The 23,168-nt window shown below is 38.0% G+C and overlaps 4 protein-coding genes across 8 annotated transcripts in view; 2 read left to right on the top strand and 2 right to left on the bottom strand.

Annotated features, from left to right (window-relative positions):
- The window catches only part of LOC126378393 (uncharacterized), a 263,924-nt gene extending 247,426 nt beyond the window's left edge, over positions 1-16,498 (bottom strand). For both annotated transcript variants that reach the window (XM_050026719.1, XM_050026718.1), the window contains exons 1-8: positions 16,361-16,498; positions 9,020-9,176; positions 6,143-6,229; positions 4,873-5,442; positions 4,276-4,471; positions 3,681-3,770; positions 3,041-3,187; positions 335-465 (exon numbers count right to left, since the gene is read on the bottom strand). In XM_050026719.1, coding sequence (XP_049882676.1) covers positions 335-465; positions 3,041-3,187; positions 3,681-3,770; positions 4,276-4,471; positions 4,873-5,442; positions 6,143-6,229; positions 9,020-9,024 — 1,226 coding nt within the window. In that variant the 5' untranslated portion in view covers positions 9,025-9,176; positions 16,361-16,498. The remainder of the gene's footprint in view (positions 1-334; positions 466-3,040; positions 3,188-3,680; positions 3,771-4,275; positions 4,472-4,872; positions 5,443-6,142; positions 6,230-9,019; positions 9,177-16,360) is intronic.
- LOC126378477 (aldo-keto reductase AKR2E4-like) overlaps positions 1-23,168 on the bottom strand; it is a 305,847-nt gene that overhangs the window by 112,140 nt on the left and 170,539 nt on the right. The gene's annotated exons all lie outside the window — the stretch shown is intronic.
- On the top strand, positions 11,159-13,871 carry LOC126378500 (uncharacterized). Of its 3 annotated transcripts, none has more exons than XM_050026909.1 (6): positions 11,159-11,244; positions 11,713-11,839; positions 12,131-12,198; positions 12,276-12,375; positions 12,595-12,722; positions 13,491-13,871. In XM_050026909.1, the coding sequence occupies exons 1-6, from the start codon at positions 11,175-11,177 to the stop codon at positions 13,730-13,732; spliced, it is 735 nt and encodes a 244-aa protein (XP_049882866.1). In that variant the 5' UTR covers positions 11,159-11,174; the 3' UTR covers positions 13,733-13,871. The 3 variants fall into 3 exon arrangements, with proteins under 3 accessions (XP_049882866.1, XP_049882865.1, XP_049882867.1); XM_050026908.1 differs by having other exon boundaries at positions 12,595-12,736; positions 13,472-13,871; XM_050026910.1 differs by having other exon boundaries at positions 12,595-12,736; positions 13,491-13,640.
- Positions 14,399-22,857, top strand: LOC126378397 (uncharacterized). Its single transcript, XM_050026724.1, has 6 exons — positions 14,399-15,002; positions 15,326-15,449; positions 15,683-15,817; positions 17,218-18,396; positions 19,285-19,430; positions 20,556-22,857. The coding sequence occupies exons 1-6, from the start codon at positions 14,858-14,860 to the stop codon at positions 20,594-20,596; spliced, it is 1,770 nt and encodes a 589-aa protein (XP_049882681.1). The 5' UTR covers positions 14,399-14,857; the 3' UTR covers positions 20,597-22,857.

The raw sequence follows: 23,168 nt of genomic DNA, 5'->3' as shown, positions 1-23,168 counted from the left end.
ATTCCACTTAACATTAACTCAGAATCATGGCCTGAATCATCCCTCAAAGTTTTCGTTACGATGTCACAAACACCCTGTATATTATAATATATTTTGATATCTAAATAGTTTAATATTTTAATTATAATATTCTTAGGTTAAGGTATATTGTATGGGTCTTAGTAGCGTGAGTTAAATAAATAAATACTTATGGCTGCGGTCCCTTGAAGCTGTAAAATTATGAAGCTCCTACATCAATGCAATCCAAAGAGACAGAGATAAACCTTGTTCTCATACATTTAGACCTAGAATCATGAAATATGGCAAGAGTGAAGTGATATCTTAGGGCTCTCACCTCTTAGTGTCGTCGTCGCTGGCCGGCCGGTCCTCAGGCCCCTCGGGGATCTCAGGGGGCTCAGGGGGCTCGTCCTCAGAGTCCATAGACACGCTCACGCTGTCCAGACTGCACCGGTCTTCCTCTGGGGGCTACAACAAAATATTAGTGCAGTTTTCACTAACACAGTTGGCTCGGCCATTATAGACGGCGATACGGCTCACCACCTATCACGTTAGTCTAACAGAAACTCGGTGAGGCGTGGGTGCTTATTTCATCTTGATGTACCTCTGATTACCCCAATTTGGGAATATAGTCGTGAACTTACGTTAATTGGTTTTAGTTTGAAGTAATCAGTTATGGCCAGTCATGTGCCGTTCCCGGGAAAGTTCCCAAAGTGGGAATGTTCCTGACATCATCATCATCATCAGCCGTACGACGCCCACTGCTGGGCATAGGCCTCCCCCAAGGATCTCCACGACGATCGGTCCTGCGCTGCCCGCATTCAGCGGCTTCCCGCGACCTTCACCAGATCGTCGGTCCACCTTGTAGCGGGCCTACCCACTGAGCGACGTTCCTGACGTAATAACTGTTTAATAGTAAACTGGCTGTTTTATTTAGTTGTGGCGTACCCAACTAGTTGGCCACCTAGTTCCGCCTGCATGCAACAGATGGCGCCACATTCAATAATGCAGTCTTCAAGCAGTCGTGAAACGCGATATCGAAGTTTACACAGCAAGACGCATATATACAACTTCCAACATAACGCCGTTAGATCGTCGATCCCTAGTCACACTATCAACTTGTGGCTAGCGGGGTACTATGCTCAGTTCGGTACCACGAAAACATCCTTTGGCGGCAGCACACCCTCGCCGCCAAATAATCAAATTGTTCTTTCTTGTACTCTGATCCTATCTCTTTTTACGATGGCCCTCAGCTGTGCATGTCAGGGAGCTCCGGGATCTCTGTCGAACGCACCGGTGCTCCCCTTGCACTTGTTTTTATTAAAGCGCATCCCGGGGTAGATCTCCACCACTACGCCATCCCAATTTTACAGCAATGCGAGGCCATGTCGCATTGCCATCCCTCCCGGAGATCATGCCCTTACCAACCACGATCGCCAGTGTCCCCTTTCAGTCGCCTTTTATGACAGGCAGAGGGTACCATAGCCCTATTCTTACGCCCGGAACTACAGGGCGGACTCTGATCCTATCTGCCCTAAGTCTAAGTTGTGGTTTTACATAACTCTTGCGCCTTTTCACTGTCTCACTTTGGAAACATTCCCTAGTACAGCAGACCACTGGTTATGGGTCTGCCCACCACATTAGGTAAGTATGTATGTAAAAAGTGTATCCAATTCAGTGAAGTAATGTGAAAAGTTGTTTTTCAAACATTGGTTGCGTTCTGTTATTGCGCAAGCGTCGTATAACAATGGCGGTCGCATTCCCACGGTCAACTGTTTCCAAGTAAACTGTGCTAACATATACTACACATACTATACACTACACTACACTAAAACATGAACTCACACTTCACACTAATTTCAATAACTCCAGAAAACGCCTAACACCAGAGACATCTTCTTCTATCGTGTGGGTTGTGAGGTGGATTACCAACCTCATCAACCCTGGTGTCAGGGTTACTATTGATCCGCCAAAGGCCCCAGACATGACTCATGTAACGACTACGTACTTACATCAGTAAGTAGTAACCGGGACCAACGGCTTAACGTGCCTTCCGAAGCACGGATCGTCTTACTTTCGGACAATCAGGTGATCAGCGTGTAATGTCCTAACCAAACTAGGGTTCACGAAGTGATTTTTGTGATGTGTCCCCACCGGGATTCGAACTCGGGACCTCGGGATCGTGAGCCCAACGCTCAACCACTGGACCACGGAGGCCGTTACCAGAGACATTAAACTGGCTGTTTTGATAACCCAATCAGGGACTTTAAAAGCTACGTTCCCCATAAAAACTGTAGGTGGCGCTGTAGAGATCTCTTGCCTTCCGCAGTACAGTCATGAGCAATATAATGTACCCACTTTAGGACTCTGTCGCACTAACACATTTGACATTTAGTGAGACTTAACAGTTCAATTTGTCAAAAAAGTTAATGTGATATGGAACCAAAGTGTATACATATTAATGCTCGTGACCGTACCTACTCTGTCTGAGGCGAGTGGGATGGCGCCCAAGGTAGTCTATTTCAAAGCCGTAATGGGACTCCTGTCCTACGCCTCTGAATAGTACTGACAGTTACTACTGCCCTCTGTCAGATTCCAGAGTTGGTATTATACGAATGTACAAGTTGATTAGCTTCAGCCCGCGGCTTCGCTCGCGTTAAATTCGGGGTGACACGGTTCCCTTTCCTAATGTACCAAAATTTAGCTTCCAACCTACATGCGAAAAGTTTCACCCCCTCTTTGAAGGGGGGGGGGGGGGCATATTTCCACAAATAAATGATGCACGATTTTTTTTGTTACTCACCAATAGTCCGCATACAAATTTTTAGCTTTCTACCTTGAAAATTGCGTTCCACGCCACATTTAAGGGAATTGGGGGGTTAGAAAGAGACAAAAAGTAGCCTATATCACTCTCTATCCCTTCAAACTATCTCTACTTAAAAAATCGCGTCAATTCGTCGCTCCATTTTGCCGTGAAAGACGGACAAACAAACAGACATATACACACTATTCCATTTATAATATTAGTATGGATTTTACTTACAAGTTGTATCTTCCGACGTCGATCGCTGGGGTTCCGCTGTGCCGAAGGGCGAAGCGCCACGCTGCCCGTGTAAGGATCCAACAACGCCTGATAAGCAGACTTGTCTTCCTGTGTCGAAGAGGATATCACGTCTGGGGAACCCAAATCCTGGCAAAAATTAAAAATCTATTACAGTACAGTAGTACAATACAGTATATTACAGTCTATTACAATACAGTCGGTTACAGTACAGTATATTATACTACAGTACAGTCTATTACAGTACAATACAGTCTATTACAGTACAATACAGTCTATTACATTTCAGTACAGTTTATTACCGTACAGTACAGTCCATTACAGTACAATACAGTCTATTACATTTCAGTACAGTCTATTATAGTACTGTACATTACAGTACAATACAGTCTATTACCTTTTAGTACAGTCTATTACAGTAGAGTACAGTATATTACAGTAAAATCCGCATGTCGAGGACGTAAATGTCAAGTTAAAACACCAAAATTCTCAGCCGAGACCGTGTCAAGTGGCGGAAGAGTCGAGTGAACATCTCGATGGGCACTAGAGGGCGTTCTAGGCAATTAATCCGCCTGGCTGACCCGATTAGAGAATAAGGATGTGAATTTATGTATGTACTTACATTAGTGATGGCTATATTTGTAGATAGTTCTATAGGTAGATCGAAGTTGGGCGCCGTACGTATATGTGTTGATTCACACCATTCGGCTACCTAAAAATAAAAAGTAAAAACGATAAACCGGACGAATCAAATTGGCATCTCGCTGGTATGCACCCCATTTGACGTGTGCTGTTAACTTAATTCTGTTTAGCTATAAAATTTTGAAAACATTGGGCATCATCTGCGAGGGAATCGGGACGGACAGGAAGTGTTTTTTTTTCAACCAAACTCGAATGAAAAATATACAAACATTTACAAACAGTACAAATGGTTATAGTTTTTAATTTTTAAATATGGCGGTCGTTCGGTCTGTCCTTCCTAAATGTCAAATTGAAAGGGCGGGAATTTGAAATGCGCGAGAAATATTTAAATAAAGAACAATTATTATTTCTTAAATAAGTGAAAAAATATATTTATTTTATAATATTTTTGTGTTTTTTATCCTTTGTAACTTTTTTTAGGTTATGATTGTCTAAAGTTAATTTTATTTCTGAAAAAATAAATGTAATTGTTAATAAAATTAAACCAATTCTACAAAAAGAAACATTAAACATACCCTGCTGGCGGCAACATCAGCGTCCTCCTGTGAAGGCTTCGGCGTGCTGTGGTTTGAGAGCTTCTTGTTTCTCTCCTCGATATACTTGGATATGGCACTATCGTCCCTATGGCCGTCCACCACACGGCCTAGAACCCTATGCGGCGTGAGTTCCTTACGCGACGCATTATCCAGCTTTCTTGGTGTTTCCACGAATCTGTGTTATTTATAGGGAAGGTCTCATTCAAGGTTATTTCACTGCTAGGCATGACAATGGTGCTGATTACAGTACATAAATAGCCTATACATGTACCTATACATCCCACTGCTGAACACAGGCACTCCCCTCAATAAACCCGAGAACGTCATCCGTCCCTTTCCTTTTCGGCGGATAAGAAAATGATAGGTATAACTTAAAATTAAATTAGGAGGTTTCTGCAAGAATAAGTACCTATATGTTTGTAAAAAGAAATGAAGATTCTACTAGCAATAAGAGTTGGGCCGTATTATACTGAGAAACTGTTCCGAAGTGAAGTGTCGTCTGACTTTGGAAAACTTATTATAATAAAGGCCGGTATAGTATCAGTACCAGTAACGGTATAAAATAAAAAATAATACCTTGGTATAATCTTCCTCCTCTGCTGGTCTATCCTGGCAACATCCGGAGGAGTGAAATCTATCTTGGAATCACTCAGCATATTGCTTTCCGCCGTGGTGAAATTTTCACTGAAGTACAAATTGTTCTTCGAAGTATTCATATGGGGGCTGTAGAACTCATAGCCATTAGTGTCAGCAGCCCTTTCGTCTTCAATGCTTGACAGACTCAAATCCTTTTCCTCATTTTCAAGTCCTTTTGGTGCCTTTTTGGGTATTACATCCGGGTAATCGTCTGGACTGGACACCATTAAAGGGTGATTCGTGGTCAAAACTAACGAGGAGCTGAACTTCGGCGGGCTTATTCCAAGGTGTTTAGGCCTATTTTCGAGAGGAGAATCCAGGTGTAAGTTGGACATTTTCTTCACAAAGCTGTCTGATAAGTCTTTCTGGGTAATCTTCGGCAGGTTGTCGTTTTTCTCGGGCTCTGACAACCTGAGGACGTCGCTGCCAGGGTTCTGCAGGCGAAGGACGTTAGACTCGCTCTTATCCTCGAAATCTGAAGAGAGAATAGAATTTGGGGTGTCCTGGGATCTGAAACAAAATACTGTCACTAACAACCTGTATAATTCACGTCGGCGGCGTGTGAAGAAGACATTCCTGGCTGGACCGCTAAATCGATTTACCCGCCGTCCATTACTTAGTAACGCAGGGGCTAGTGTTGGTTGCGCGATACCAAAGAAGCAATGAATGATGTGGAAAGTTTTATAATACGATCATTGCCTCTTATATTATGCTCGTTTTGTGCATATTTCGAACCCACCGGCTCTCACGGAATCTTTATAAGAACTCTGGGGAGTTAAAAAGGCCCCATCGAAAAACATCATCTAAAAATATTGCAATTTGACATTTGCGCATATAAAAATAAGTGCACAATGCAAACAAATGTCGAATAGCAATATTGCTTTTTAGATGAATTGCTTCTATGTGGCGTTTTTAACCCTCCCTGTGCTTACAATCCTTTTCACCTTAGGACCTTCCTAAGGTGGAACATGCATACTAACTAACTGACGACTAAATTAAATTGGTCCACCATCCTAATCCTTTAGCCAACTCCCTCCTATCCTCATGGGACATAAAAAGACTGAAACGTGCGAATGTACTTACGGACTAATGGACAATGCAGTGCTGGCTGTATAGTTCAAAACAGTGAAAATAACAGAACAAATCTGATAATAGTCTATTAAACGACTGATGGCAGATAACAAGGACAAAAAAAAATTAAAAATCAAACCTGAATGATTCGGAGCCCGTATCCATCTTCTCATCAGACGATTGTGACAGTAAGTCCTCCTCATGAAGACGAGGCGTTTTAAATTCACTGCAAACAAATATTGGTATCAACATACCTACAATTAAAAATGTTATAATTAGTGGACATTATTATTTTTAATATGTAATAAATAATAGAATATAAAATGCTCATAAATAATTTTCTTTTTTTTTCTTTTTTTATAAATTCTTAACACAATTAAGGTGGTACATAGTACATACATACATAAACTCACGCCTATTTCCCACTGGGGTAAGCAGACATTATGGAAATCCATTTGCTTCGATCCTGACACACTTCTCTTGCTTCCTCCACATTCATCAATCGTTTCATAAACGCACGCCGGTTCAGAGTAGATCGCAATAAACCTTTTCTAAGGACATCTCCAATTTGGTCAATATACATCCTTCTAGGTCTTCCTCTGCCAGCCCTACCATCAACCTTTGCTTTATATACCGCTTTCATAATCCTATTATCCTTCATCCGTTTCTACATGTCCAAACCAACTTATTATTCACACATTGGAACATCCCATGATAACGAGTGATTTCCGGGATAAAAACTATCCTGTCTTTCCATGGGTTCAAAAACTACTATCTCCATACCAAATTTCATCTGAAATAGTTTTGTGGTTTATGTGAGATTTTTTTTCCCAATTATAATAATAGTATGGATATCCACAATAACTCACACACATGCCTACAAGTAAGCAGATGTTTAAAAAATATATTTATGCTTTATAAAAACTTAAATAATTAAATACCAAAAATGAAAATTACAACCTTTAAAAATAACAACAAATAAATTTTAAACATATTTTTCTATCATGATAAACAAAAAAATATTATTGTCCATAATTGTTTATCAATGTCACTAACACCCTGTATGTAGACTATGGATGATAAGTAAAAAAAAGGAGGTTATGGTTGTGCATTCATTAGTGTGGGAAATCAGCACCTTTCCTCTGCCAAAATGTAGGTAACATTTTTCTTTTGTCACACCTACAAAAATTCACGGTCGGAGTGTACCTAAGGGGGCACTATGAGTTGGGACTTAGAAAAATTAGGACTTAGAAATTTTTTAACAAAAATCGCCAAAAGTAACATTCGGGATCCGGGGGGATGTGGGAGTATTAGGGTGGGGGGAAACCACAGGTGACCTTAGATGACCTTGGGAGGTCACTGACCTTAAAGTCAAGGTCATGACCTTATTCCCTTATTCTTCACAAATATAGTGTAGGTCAGACACATCAAAGGTCAAGGTCATTGACCTTAAAGGTCAAGGTCACTTATCCAAAATCAGAAATATTAGCATTATATCAATTTTATGCAGTAAACTTTCGATTTCAGTGACCTCAAAGGTCAAGGTCACCAAGATCATTGACCTTAAAGGTCAAGGTCACTTATCCAAAATCAAAAATATTCGCATTATATCAACTTTGTGTAGTAAACCTTCAAAGTCAGTGACCTTTAAAGGTCTTCACTGCCGCCTCTCGGCCCTTCGGGCCTCGATGGTTACAAGTAACCTAACCCACGGGGTGCCGCGAATTTCCGTGCTCGCTTCGCTCGCACCCGTGACTGCTGTCATAACGAAACATATCTTCACCGCCGCCTCTCGGCCCTTCGGGCCTCGATGGTCACAAGTAACCTAACCCACTCGGCTATATGGCAGGGGGCTCGCTTTGCTCGCCCCCTGCCATACAGCCTTCGTAACCTATATCTACAGTGTCGGGGTGCCGCGAATTTCCGTGCTCGCTTCGCTCGCACCCGTGACAAAAGGATACCTGTAAAAAAAATTACGCGTGGCGGACACCGAGCATGGACGTGTGTCGCGGAGCTCCATAGAAAAAATTAAAGATATATTTTAAAATTACATAAAACGCATTTTTTAAAATATCTCGAAAACGGTGCGTCGTAACGCAAAAATAAAAAAAAATTGCTCATACAAAAACGACAAAAATTATTCTAAGTGTCGGACCCTTTTTGCGACACTACGTAGAATCAACTTTTGAAAATTTTACAAGTCCAGCTTCCATAGTAATTTCATTCGAAAATTCGGCTAAGTCGATGGTTCATACAAAATCGATCAAAATTTTTCTAAGTCTGCTCCATAGTAATTTCACTCGAAAATTCGGCTATGTCCCTGCTTCATACAAAATCGATCAAAATTTTTCTAAGTCCCAACTCATAGTGCCCCCTTAGGTACACTCCAACCATTCACATCCAGAATCCTTTATGGGGCAAATAGAGTTATGAGTCATCAAAACATCTTACAGCCACTTTTGGTATTTATGTTCTACAACAGACATGATGATCTGTTAGTGAACTGCCAATAAAGCCAAACTTTTTTGCCTAAAGTAGGATTCTACCTTTTGAAATAATCAGAATACAATACAAAACTATGAAAATAGACCAAGTATATCTTCTGCCACATTTAAATTAGAATTTAAATGAGAAACTTTACGTTCACCACTTTTTTCATTTTCCATTTCCCGCCTATTTGCAATATTAAAAAAAAACTATTACCAAATTTAAAATACCCAGACGAAATGCAACAAAATGTAGGTATTAAAAAAAAATATTCTGGAAGTTACTTATTCAAACTCGTAATAAATTACTAGAATAAAACAAAATGCAATAACAAACTTAATGTTCGAAGCTCAATATGTACTTAGCTAATGTGATCAGCTTTAGGACACAGATAACAAGTAAATATGTTAGATAAATTCAGGAAAATCAACGAATACACACCCCCCATTTCAAGTATGCATAACTTTGTAACGAAAGAGCTTAAGGAAGAGTTATATACAGGGCTTATATAGACAATTCTTGGTCTTACCTCATCTGTATGTATTAGACTTATAAACACATTTGAACACATAAAATATTTATTTTATATTAATTTCTTCGTATAAATGTTGACGTTTTGTTTGCACGATCGCGTTTGACGTTCCGTTTGACGCAGGTGTGTTGTGCTTACAGACGCGTTCAAATTACTGAAAACATAAATGCAGTTTTAGGGTTCAGTGGAAAAACTAATAAAAAATAATATATTTCGATCTAATAAATACTAGCTGTGCTTTTGTCTTCATCCACATACACCAACGAAAACATATTTCTGCTTTCACATACGATTACTAAAAATTTTTAGGATTTGATAAACTAAAAACGTCACTGCCTGTAGTATTATTCATTTCTTTTTTTTTATCTGAAATAATTTAATGTAAATAAAAACATAAACAGCTTTGATACGTCCCACTGCTGGGTACAGGCCTCCAGTCAATCAACCGGAGGGGGTATGAAGCATACTCCACCACGCTGCTCCACTGCGGGTTGGATGTGAATATCATATAAATTATAGATATGCCTATCTATTATTGTTGTATGTTGCAGAAAAAAACAAAATTAGTCTGAAACTATAGTTACCTATCCATTTCTTACACTAAGCGACAATGAACTGTCTACAACTAAAATAAAATTAAGTTGTTTAATCCGTATCGACACCGTTATCTTTGTAACTCGTTCTTATTATAACTTGATAATCACGTGATGATCCTTGCTTCGGAAGGCCCGTTAGCCGTTGGTCCCGGTTATTACTTAGTGATGTAAGTAATAGTCGCTACATGAGTCATGCCAGGGGCCTATAGCGGCTCAGTAATCACCCTGACACCAGGGTTGATGGGGTTGGTGATCCACCTCGCAATCCACACGATAGAAGAAGCGAAGACCACATTGGTCTAACAGAAAGCTCGGTGAAACACGGGTACTTAGTTCATCTTGTGTCGGATATACCCCTGACTACCCCATTGGGATATAGTTGTGAGCTTATGTTATGTCTTTAATAATACTTGCACTTTATTAGGTAAATGGAATATAACATAATAGTAGTGTAGTACCTATACACAACCACTCCTCGCCACCTATGTTTAAGTCCTATGTAATAGGAGGCAAAAGATGTACCTTGGAAAATTATGTCTGACAGGGAAATTTATTCTGTAAATGAACTTTAATACACGGGAAAAACATTACAATGGCAGGTTCAACGAATGTAACTCGAACCATGCAGATATTATACAATCGATGAGTTCTTAGAAATGTCTGTAAACAAAAGTTGAAGCAAACATTAATCCAGTTTTTCCGCCAGACCTCAGTAGTCGACAAACTTTTTGCGCTTATGAGCAAACTTCCCTTTATCTTATAATTTAGGTTTTATGGCACATTTTTAAAATGAGTGAGTAGCTGAGTAGTAATATAATTTAGTTTAATCATCTATCACGTTTTCAAATTCTTTCCAATTATTTTTAATAAATAATGTAGGGCTAGAAGAATTAATATATAGGTAATTAAAATGGCCTTACTTGGTTCTGCAGTTATTTGAAGCAGGTAGTACCTTTGTTGTGACGATAACCATTTCCTACCTCAAAACAAGCTCGATAATTGGGTGAAACATGAAACTTCGTTTGTTGAAATCGTACACGGAACTGTGCATAATATTTTACGTTTTTATCCGTTGAAAAGTGTCATCTATCTTTTGTTTTCCAAATATTTGACTACTGAAATTGTATTTCTAGGCTGTGAACGTACGTTTTGCATCAGTAAAGTGTTGGAGTTTCACTAGAAACTCTGGCGTGTCCAGACAGAATTTGTCGAATCAAAATTATTTTAGGAGGGTTCGTAAAAAAGTATAATAATTATTAGCCCAAATCTGTTGATTACGTGTTCCAAATATTTGTCGTGTTATAGATTTCCGTAATTTGAAAAATAACTCACATTCGATATTTTAATATATTAACTCTGTCACATTGTGAAATTATTATTGAACAAAGTGCCAAACAGTAACGCGCTTTGATATTACTTCCTGAAATTTTACTATACTCGTTGCTCTATCAGGGTATTGTAATAGCAATAACTCTTAGTGATTTATATTCTCTTTGGCAATAACGTATATCATCTCAAAGCCAGAAATTGTTTCAGGTTTAGTATCAGTTATAAAAATGCAGATTGGCGCGCTGATATTCATCGTGTATTTAGTGTTGCCAGCCATTTTTGCGGAGGATGTCAGTTGTGAGTTACCAGTGTTTTTAATTTACATATAAATTACACCTGAACATTAGTTCCGCATACTATATAACGCATTGCTAACTATAGCGTTTTAGCGTAAACTAACGATTTTAACTCCATATTGATAATATTAATTAAAGCACATAATAACGGGTTCTTACCGCGTTTAAATGGGGATATGAGACTCCCGATATTATAATAACCGCGTAAACTTAAAACAATATTGATAATATTGTTCAAAGAGGATAACGGAAAATCGAATTCTAAAAAAACGATACCTACCGTATGGCTGATTCAAATCTCGCAGATGGAATTTATTTATCGCACTAGAATTCATTGGAATTATTACTTTATCACTAGGAGATTTTCAGAACTTAACGCTGAAGCTTCAATAGCAGCTCTATTTCTCTATTGAGTGTCAATTAATAAGACTGATGCTTGTTTTAGTTAAAGTTATTTTTTCGTTTTCAGACCAAGCATGCGTGGATAAATACTCAAGAAAAGGGTATCAACCTTGGCAAGAATGGTCCGATCACTATACCTGCCATCGCTACCGATGTGAAATCCGCGATGGAAAATATTTCATAGCTGCTGTTGGGTGAGAATTTACAATCTACACCGTAGGGCGTAGGGCGTGATACTACTAATACCTATTAACAAAATACCATAACCGAAAACACAAGATAAGAGAAAATTCCTATTTAGAACAATCTAGAATGATATAATTTTCATTTTGGTTCACAACACAAAAACATATTTCACAAAATAATTGAATTGAACAATTTATATAAGGTACAGTTTATGAGGCGAGAAGTGGGTGGTGTATACCTTCGGAGATACAGGCGTGAATCTGTGTTATGTTATTTTACCATAATACTTTCTATTTCAGCTGTCGAAAACCTAAGATTCCAGAGAATGCGCTAGAATGTCACGAATATATTGAAGATGAGAATGTTGGTAAGGTGTTTCATAAGTTTCCTGAGTATCATTATTTCGTGTATATTCGCTTTGTGTCGAAAATCGTCTGGTTTCAGAATTCCCAACATGCTGCGCTCGCCTAAGATGCGTCGTGGAGGTAAACGGAGAACGGATCGTTCAAACTAGAGGACAACCGGGAGAACTTTTCCCTGACAAGTAAGAAAACTGTATGAACTATAATAATAATTTAAAAATAATCTTGCAATTTCACCGCACTCGAGTCCCCACATAACTGATCACTGAATACAGAAGACTTATAAGTAGGTACTTAATAAAGGTAATAAATGTAGTAAGAAAGAAATTTGAAATAGATAAACTTATTCAAATGAATTATAAATTTTAATATTACCTAACACAAGAAAAACATGATTTCAGACCATGGAAAGGCCAACAAAACGAACCTAACCCGGCGGTAGTAGGTATGGGAGCTATCCAGCAGAACACTGTCGGCGGTGAACCACAGGGCCAGCCAGCCCCTGGCATCTTCAACAGCAGAGGCGCAGGCAAGCGAATTAAGGTATTATCACAGTGTAAATATCCTTACAGTGGTGTGACAGAAAAACACATATGCGAAGTAAGCTAGAGAAAAAGGGTGAAGCGACTACACTACACGAGGCATGCGACCTGATATCTCTAATCACCACTTTCGGCTATAATTATTACTAATCGTGTGTACTTCAGTCTCAAGAATAGATTATGTTAAATGTTTGAAATTACCATATCAAGTTAGGAGTCTCAAAATATAATTTGGTAGGTAAAAATGTGTGATTCTACTCTACTCTACAACAGCCTGTAACGGAGAGCGGCAGAAAACCATCTTACTTGTCATTTATCATAAAAACAAGTTGATCTTATTTGATAGCTCCCCCTAAATGAAGAAAGTTACATTACTGTATGATATTTACACTGTGGTATTATTTATTGTCCATTGTAAAGGAAAATACTGTTATTCCGTATCTTTCAATGGATGGTGTTTTTTGTGTATTTATACAGGTTATCCACATTAGACCAATGAACCGTATGGTCATCTGTAAAGGCAAATGTTTTTCAGCTTCTGCGAAAAAGCCTTTACTGTCCATAGCAAACCACTGTAGTGTTCATCAACATTAAAGGCCAATTTAATATAATATTGAAGGCATCTTAAGCATTTTTTATACTGTGGGCCGCTATGGCTGGCTGCTAGACGTTGCTTTTCTAGTATTAATTGTCATGAGCAAGTCCTTTTCTAAACATGAATATTTTATTAATATAGCCAACGATATTCCCGACAGCGGATGGCAACGATATTAACGGGCGGCGATATGTAGATCCTTACCCCAGCCAACAAATGCAAGAGTCACCAAGGAAGAAGAGGTCAACCGTCTACCCGTTATTCGATCGCGGCTTGAACTCGGAATCAGGAGTTTACAGGCCTCACCAAGTTAAAATTCACGGCTACTCACCAGAAAGATATACTTCCTATTTCACTAATTCAGTCAGAAGCCTGTCTAACCCTAAATTGCAATATAGTTAAGTAAAAAGTGTTTCTTCACAAAATTTCATGTATTTTTGTATAATTTATGGTATTGAATAATTCGTTAAATCTTTTATGTATATAGAATAAAAGCAACAAACATGTAATCAAAAATAATATAAATGCATCAGTGATTCAATGCAAGTGTTTTTATTATAATGTATATTTTGCTAATGTGTACTGTTGGTATACCTATCTAAATAAATAATTATAATAATGTTTCTTGAAATAAATGGTTACTGTATACATTATTTGTATAAATTTTATTTTATCAATCGGTCCAAAAATGTTTCAGAGGATATAAAATAATTTAAACATATGAAAATGATATATACGGAACCATAATAACTACAACATTTTGTTTGTATCAGAAACAATAGAATATTTTAAAATGAACGCTGTCATAATAATAAATCAGACCATATATTTCATCATCTAGTATGTTGGAATTTGGTTGGAATAGGTAGTAAATAGTAATTTTCTGTCCTTTCCCATTAATTTTAATTTATATTTTTTACTTTATTCCTCTATACTACATATTCACCAAGCCATTCAGAACGAAATTAATATTTTAGATTTTTTACTCTCATGATCCCATCTCATTTTTTTCTCACTGATCTCAACACAAATCAGGTTTTTCGTGCGGGCAATACTGACTGATTTCCAGTTTTAGTTTACAGTTTACAGATTAAAAAAATGGTGTTGTGTTGTTTGATTTTGACTGTACTACTGTTTGTTTGTTGATTTTGTATTGGATTTCAACAAGAAAATAACATTGTTATGACCATGGGTTTTGTTTTGACGAGGTTTTAACTGATCTATCAGTATAATTCACTTTCTTAATTCATTTTTGTGAAAAAGTATGTGCAAACTGATGATAGGCGTGATAATATTGGTGGTTCTCAGTTTTCCTATTATGATTTATTTTACTTTCACTAAAAATAAATGATAGAGACGTAAAAAAAAGTGATTTTAAATTTTGCACATCAACGTAAGATACTTATTTAAACTTGTCATTGAATTAGTGAAAAAAAAACTATTAAAATTAGAACTCAAGCTCTTTGAGTGTTCGATTGTTGTCATTTAAAGTTTGTGTTATAAAAAACCTAATTTTGAATAAAAAAAATGGTTGAGCCTGCAAAACCGTTTGCCTGTACGCTTCCCGATTGCGGGATGTCTTTCACAAATGAAGATCATCTACATGTTCATATAAAAAAACACGATATGGTTCTACAGCTTGGCTTGGTTGAACAGAAAGCTGCTTTTGTAGGTAAGACATATTATTATTAGAAGAAGATTATTCATATAACATAAATAGTGCTGACCGCAAAAGCCAGAAGAAAAAAAAACAAACAGCCTATATACGTCCTATTGCTAGGAACAGGAGGTGTCATTTTGTGTTCAATCCATTGCCAAATACAATATAAATAGTCCATCCTAGGCAGCCTTTTTGCTTGGATAGTAATTTCTTACAAGTGTCATTTAATTATAGGACTAAAAAAAGTGATATTAAAATGTGTATGATTTTAATTTTTTATGAGTCAACTTGTTATCTATGCGAATAAAAGAAAAGAAACTATGGTTTTTTTTCAGCGGATCAAACACCGACACCGACCCGGTTTATACGGAACTGCGAAGAGGTTGGGCTGTTTCAGGATCTACAGAATGTGGCTGCGAATCCCTTTGATGAAGGCTTCAAACGCGCTATGGAAGCTAAGTAAGGATATCATAATAATAATGGACCCTGGTCCCCTATCCTATAGCCCAGAATAAACAATAATACTGTGTATAGAACGGTAACTTTTGAATGGTAACATTCTGCACAAATTTGTATCAGGCTCCTGGCTAGATTTACCTCACCCCCTAAAAAGAAATAAAAAATAAAAATAGCCTTTATTCATCTACACTCTTACGACAAATTACTTAGTACTTATTTGTTTTTATTTTCAGACAAGGCATTTTGTCTTTGGAAAGCACAATGGGTAATACAGATGATGTCTTACATACACCACAGATGTTCCCACTGCTGGACAGTGCGGAGTCTACCCTTTTCACTAATAACCAGAGGAATACCACCATAAGTCGGTAAGCTGCATATTATTAGCACATGTTTCTATGCTTCGGAGGGCATGATACGTTAATTCCTTTTTTTTGTTTTGGTTTTCCCCGAAGGGTAAGGCAAAGGGAACTATGCCCATACAGCCATGTCTTACATTTTTTTTTCTTGATGATTAATGAAATGATGAAAGGTGATGAATGATGATGAAAACTAAGCCCCCACCCTCAGAGTAGACTTCTACTCCGAACCCTAAACGAATTAACTCAAAAGTCCGCATAAACTTTCGAGTTATGAATTGGCTTCTTGGCACGAAGCGAAAATAGGTAGATACACTTTCTTTATTGAATACTCCAATATAATAACACTTGCGAATGTCTTATCATTAACCATTAACCACAAAACACCACTTCGTATTAATTATTTAGATTATTCAATGAAGAAAGCAACTGTTCCATTCCCGTTCCCGCCAAAAAGCCGCATGATACGTTAAGCAGTCGATCCCAGCTGCTATCCTAGGACATAAGTAAATATTGGTGAAATAAACATGGAAATAGTCTTTTCATACTCACAGCAGTTGATGTTGTTGTTTAAATTCGCCTTATATAAGGCAGGCAAAGATCTGAGGACCATACAGCCTTGACTTTAGTTATTGACGTTAAAACTCACTCAAAACAACACACTCACAGTAGCAAAATAAATGTACACTAAAATAAAAAATAAAAACTAATATTATTGATTTTATGTCGCTGTTTGTCTGTGCTTAGCCACTTAAGTTGATTTGTAAGTAAATTGACATACCGTTTAGGGTCAAAAGTCGCGCGCCGATTTATACCTTTATACAGCAAATAAAGGCCAGGTATGATGGTATGATTTTGAAACCCCGCCATTTTTGAACCACAAGAATGCTTCCACCTTCGTAAAATGAGCCTTGTTAAGGGCCTTTGGCAGCTCAATGACCCTGACGCCAGGGTTGATGAGATGGCTCATTGATCTCACATTTCACATGAGAGGCATGTGCCCAGCAGTAGAATGTATACAGGGTGTTAGTGACATAATACTGAGGGGGAAGATTCAGACCATGATTCTGAGTTAATATTAAGTGGAATTTTCTTAATCATCCCTCTCAGTATTCGTTACGATGTCATTTACACCCCGTACAAGTACATGGCTCCCTGAGCCATACAAGTAGGTATGGGTGTTAGTAACACCGTAACAAATACTGAGCGGGATGGTTTAGACTATGATTCTGAGTTGGTATCAAGTGGAATTTCCTGTCGGAAAATTCATAAAAAATTTCGTGTTTATTTAAATTATTTTCTGTTCCATACTTTTGCGACGGAAAATTCTACTTGATATCAACTCAGAATCATGGTCTGAAACTCTGAATCATCCCTATTATGTTATGATAGATTTTAAATAATTTCAGATCATCTAGCGATGAATCTGGTACCATAAAGGAATTTGAGACAAGAACAATATCGAAATTGACTAATGAGGTCATAACTATTAGTAGAATAGTCAATAACACACAGAATGGAGACATCAGTGTTAAACAAACTGACATAGCAACTAAAATAGAGAGCAATATTGTTAGGAAGGACACTGACGGGTCTAAACCTGTGCTAGTATACACCGATACTGTCACAAAAGATACGGCTCAAGTTAATAAAGACATTGTCATAGATAACAACAAGCTATATGTTGACAAAGTGCCAATAATGAGCCAAAAATCAATAGATTTTGTTGTAGATAGTCTTACTTCAGATTTAGGAGCGACAGTCAACCATACTGTCATTGATGGCAACGATAAAAAAAGACAAGAAAGCAAAATAGAAGCCAAAATAAACATAACGACACAATCACCAAGCAAAGATGCGAAACTAGCCAAAAGATTTGTGGTTCAACCGAAAATATTGCCTAAAGAAGATGTTAAACCCGAACCGGAAACAGGAGATTATGAAGTTATTATAAAACTGCCTAACGGCAAACATGTTAAGATGAAGCCAGTTGACGAAAAACCTGACGCTAAAGTTTGTCTACGTAATAGTATAGCTAAAAGAACTGTTAAAAATACACCAACGAAATTGCCCATAATAGTCAAAAAAACAGTCCCTAATGTTGTTAAAATACCTTCAGGTACTTTGATACCTGTTACCTTAGTCGACCAGCAAGGTACGCCCCTATCAAATGATGATTTGAACAAGGTACCAATAACAAAAATAGGTGATGTAAAAGACATTACTACTCTAACAAAGATTCCAGTCAACGTAGCTAAGAATGCAAATGCTAGTAACATTATCAAAATTAATGCCAAATCTGTTAATAGACCTACAACTGGCATTAAAGCTTCAATAACACCTTTGCCTGATAGTTGTAATATAAAAGTAAGTCAGCCGTACCAAATAGATAAAGAGACAGGAAAAAGAAAATTGGCGCCAACAACACCTACAAATCAAGAAGAAATAGAGAAAAGAATCCAAGGAGATTGTATAGAAAATAATGATGACGATGATTGTGTTATAGACAATGTATCTCAAAGCCCCGAAATGGTCAAAAGGACAAGGTTAGAACTGGAAAGTAGGTGTGCAGCTTCCAGACGATATAGGTAAGTTTAAATCGTTTACATTTAAACGTTTTTCACACACTTACCTGAAGATTTGACAGGTCCATTTCTTAAAAGAAGCAACTGCCTGCTGACCTTCAAACCCGCGAAGGAAAAACTAGCCCAATACAGGTTAGGTCACATACCTCCGAAACGCATTTCTCGGGAATGATTCCTCACGAAGTTTTCCTTCGCTGCTAAGCACGTGATAATCATTTACGATCCGAACATGAATTCGAAAATCATTCGTCTCTCACGGTTCAGCATAGAAATAGCCATGACCCATGTCAGGTGCCAATGGCAACTCAATATTAATATTGAGTTATCCCTGACACCAGGGTTGCTGAGGTTGGTCGTCCACCTTGCAACCCACACGACAGCATAGAATAGGGAATAATACTATGTATAGAACTGCAACTCCTCGCTTCCCACCGGCGGCTGAGCTAGGTTTACCTCACCCCCTTGGTCTTACTTTAGTCTTCAAACAGAAACTTTACAAAAAAGGTTATTACAAAGTTAGTGATTATTTAAAAGGTATGAATGCATGGGATTAACTGTCTGAGAACTGATATTAGGCAGCTAAATTACTTAATTGTATAACAATATGTTTATTTATTTTTTTAAAGAACGTCTCTAAGGGTTTTCTTGCAGCTTCTTTTCCCCGGCTATACAGGTTGTAAGAAGCTGCAGTAGTTTTAGGCGGATGAGACGTTCGTTATGTAAAATTGACGATTCAAAGTGTAACTATGTTACCTACTGAATAAATATATTTTTGAATTTGAATCGTATGGCGTCAGATCACACACAACGGTCTGTGTTAAACAAGGTGTTTTGTACAAAGTGTCCGGGGTGTGGCGATAGAAGAAGATTGTATTGTATTTTTTTTTTCAGAGAACGATTAAAAGATGCAATGAAGAAACAAACTGAAGAGAACAGGCTACTGAGAGAGGCTAATGAAAGACTAATTGCAGAGAAATCTGTGCTAAAACTGCTTATAACTGAACACATGAAACGATGTCCCAACGCAGCTGACATAGGTACGGATCTTCTTCTATTATTTCTTCTCCGCAACCATAGGGTAAACAAAAACACTACATAAAGAAGAAACACTCCAAAAAAAGAAGTGTGGATGGATTGTGTACAGAAGGTCATGTGTGTGAAAGGTGTGAGTGCTGAGATGACGGCTGACAGAAATTAATTTAAGAGGAATACATGTTATGCCGACCCCACATAGAGTGGGATAAGGGTAGGTGGACTGCTTCGCCTAAACCGCAACGACCTCCGAATAGTAGTGGGCAGCATTACTGGTCACTGCCCACTCAACAAACATCTATTTAATTTAGGGATAACGGACAGCCCACTTTGTAGAGGCTGTCTGAATGCAGAAGAAACTGTCCCCCGTGTAATCCTGGAATGCACGGGAGTGTCAACACAACGGGTAAAAATCCTTAAAGGAATGGGGTCGCTCCGCGAAGCCTGTGAAAACCCCAGGAGGCTTCTGAGCTTCTGGAAGGAGTTAGGTTGACTATTATGTTTATATATGTAGAGTCTAAATGCGGAAAACAGAGCTCACTAACAACAACAACAAGGGTAGGAGGATGATGATAGAATATCAAGTCACAGGGACTGTAACCTGAAACCTGACAGAGGGCAGCAGTAACTGTCAGTACTATTCAGGGGCGGAGGACAGTATGGCTTTGAAATAGACTACCCTAGGCGCCATCGTACTCGCGTCAGACAGAGTACTGCCGGGCGGAAGGCAAGAGGGAAACCACTGCCCTATTTTTCCCTAAAAAAGTAGCGTGGAGAATGTTACACCGACAAGAGTGTGGCTCTTAAATTAGTGATGATGAAGTGTAACTCCTTTACTGCTACTAAATTTATTTGAAATTGACATTTGTTTAGAAAAGAACAAGAATTGTTTACCAGTGACAGACGAGTTTTTGGTTTATCATGTCCATCTTAGAATAAGTATCGGCCCCTGTAGCGAGCTGCCCGCATATTGCGCGCTCGTGCAGTCAAGCTTGGCTCATTTATCGCGTCGCGCGCTATATGCGTGCGGCATGCTACGGCTAGAGAAGTGGCTTCGGGCCATTTGATGATATGTGACGTCACGAAGTTTGGGCCTTACTGTATGTGAATATTTCCGTTTTTTTTTTCAGTGGACCGGCTAAATGTGCTTACACATGGGCAGATGTTATGATAAGAAATGATGTGGATCAAATATGGACCCAATGCAATGTTATTTATTTAATAATAATACAAACATACACAAGACATTTACAGGAAAAAAATTAAGGTGGACAAAGGCGGCCTTATCGCTAAGAGCGATCTCAGACAACCTTAACTTGTCATAAGTTCATGACACATCATACTTATGACTATATCCCAATTGGGGTAGCCAGAGGTGCATCCATCGCAAGATGAACTAAGTACCCACGTATCACCGATCTTTCTGTTAGACCAACGTGATAGATAGGTGGTGAGCCGTATCGCCGTCTATATACTACTGGATATATTATTTAGTGTTTACTGCTTGTGCCTAATGGGAATGTGATACCTGTGTTGGCAGACATAAATTTTATTTTAGTTCGTCAGTTTATCTTAATCCTACGTTTTTTTTTTGCTTATTTTATTCGTAAAACAGGCAAAGGGAACATAGCTTCATATTCCATCGTGTTAGGAGTTTCATACATCCCATTCGAGTCCGAGAATGACAAGTAGCCGTACCATGGAATCCGCATATCTCGCGCGACGCGATAAAAACTAACGAACGATAAATCAAACCGACCGATAACCGTTTGTGTTGTTCGTATGGTGTTACCAGACCAATCAACCGATCGACGGTATCGATCCCTGGTGGAATGGATTAGTAGACGTCGATCGATAGTTTCTACCAGACCTATCGATCAACGTCGAGCAATGGGATCGATCGATTGGTTTGTCGATGAACGGTATACGTCAATTAAAGCTACCAAACCAGTCGATCAACTTCTATCGATAACTATCTATCGATTGTTTTAGATTTACGCGGTTATTATCATAATTAAAACACATAATAACGGGTTCTTACCGTGTTTAAATCAGGGATATAAGACTGCCGATATTTCGACACTGTTGCAAGTGCCACGAGTGTTGAGTGTCGAAATATCGGGAGTCTCATATCCCTGATTTAAACGCGGTAAGAACCCGTTATTATGTGTTTTAAATATCTATGGATTGGTCTGTTAACACCCTTTAAATAACTTCGTGCTCGATACGCGGATTCCACGTTACGGCCACAGGGGCTTTTTATTATTTCAGTATGATACAAAGTACTCTGTGGGCTTTATTTTTGAATTCCTCGCGTGAGTTGAAGTCACGTACGAAAATTATATACCCATTTCACGTAGCATATCGGAACTTGTAATTTGCAAGACTAGATAGGTATATATATATTTTCGCAAGTGAACTAAATGCGAGCGATTGAAAAATAAAGCAGTATGTCTTGATTCGAGATATGGGAGATGATTCGACTATCGCAAGAGATATTTACTTGAACATTACGATAGTAGAATCCGGCAGCCACATCCGGAAATCGGATAGAAACCTGGCATGTATTGCCGCTCTTCAATAAGGGACTTTCCTGGCTACATTCACCAAAAACAATATAGATGGCGTTGAACAGCTTCAACGTGATAATTATTTTTTTTCTCATTACTTGGGTACATAATTATTAAAAACTACATTGGCCCCGATTCCTGCAGACACCGCCTAATTTTATTTTAAGTTATATCCGTCATTTTCATATCCGTCGAAAAGGAAAGGGACGGATGATTCACAGCTCTTAATTTTAGGAAGAATGAGTGAATGAATGAATAACCCGGGCGAATCAAAAGGTACGTCGCTGGTATGCAATCCGTTTGACGTGCTGTCTACTTAACTGTGACGGGTTATTGACGGATGTAAAATTTTTAGACGGTTGGTTTAGATTTGTGCTTAAAATTGACGTGTGTTCCATAAATTTTATGCTTGTCGATTACCCGTCCCTTTCCTTTTCGGCGGATAAGAAAATGACAGATATAACTTAAAATAAAATTAGATGGTATTTACAGGAATTAGCACCAATGTAGTGGTAAAAAAATAATTTATAATAATAATTGATGTTGATATTTGGATCACATTATGTATAGAATTATGTTGCTATCTCTATTTTATAAGAATAATAATGGATAGAAGATGTAATTGAAAGGATGTAATAAAAAGGGTCATCATTTATACTCAAATACAAAGATAAAACATGCATAATAAGTGTTATCCATGAAATCAGAAAGTTAAACGAAGGAAAATCCGTACAGCGCCATCTATATTGTTTTTGGGGAACGTAGCCTGCAAAAGTCGCTCATTTCATCAGCTTAGAAATAGTATTGTACCAAAGACTTTGTGAATATTGTATGAAAATAAATAAAAGTTTTATGTTTATAATGTTTTGTTTTATTCAGTAATTTATATACCGACATGACTAATTGTTATAAATGCAAGTTTAGTTAGTCCACGGAATTCTGGACTGATGTGGGTATACCTACCTAGGCCCGTATTAGTGTGTTTTATTCAATTAATTCCTAAGAAATCGAGTATCGAAGTCGCGCGGCGCAAGCTTATTGTTTTTCTTAACCTCAATTTATTATTTCCTATAGGGCTACGACTACGGGTCTTAGGACTTTAACAATGGCTGCAAGTTGTTTTTGATTACTTGTAGTTCTGCCCAACCCAAACACTAAATAGTTTAGTGTGGA

Source organism: Pectinophora gossypiella, chromosome 26 (genome assembly GCF_024362695.1).
Source record: "Pectinophora gossypiella chromosome 26, ilPecGoss1.1, whole genome shotgun sequence".
In the NCBI taxonomy this organism is placed as follows: domain Eukaryota; kingdom Metazoa; phylum Arthropoda; class Insecta; order Lepidoptera; family Gelechiidae; genus Pectinophora; species Pectinophora gossypiella.
Note: the sequence above shows the minus strand (reverse complement) of the source record. Positions and strands in the feature narration are given on the sequence as shown.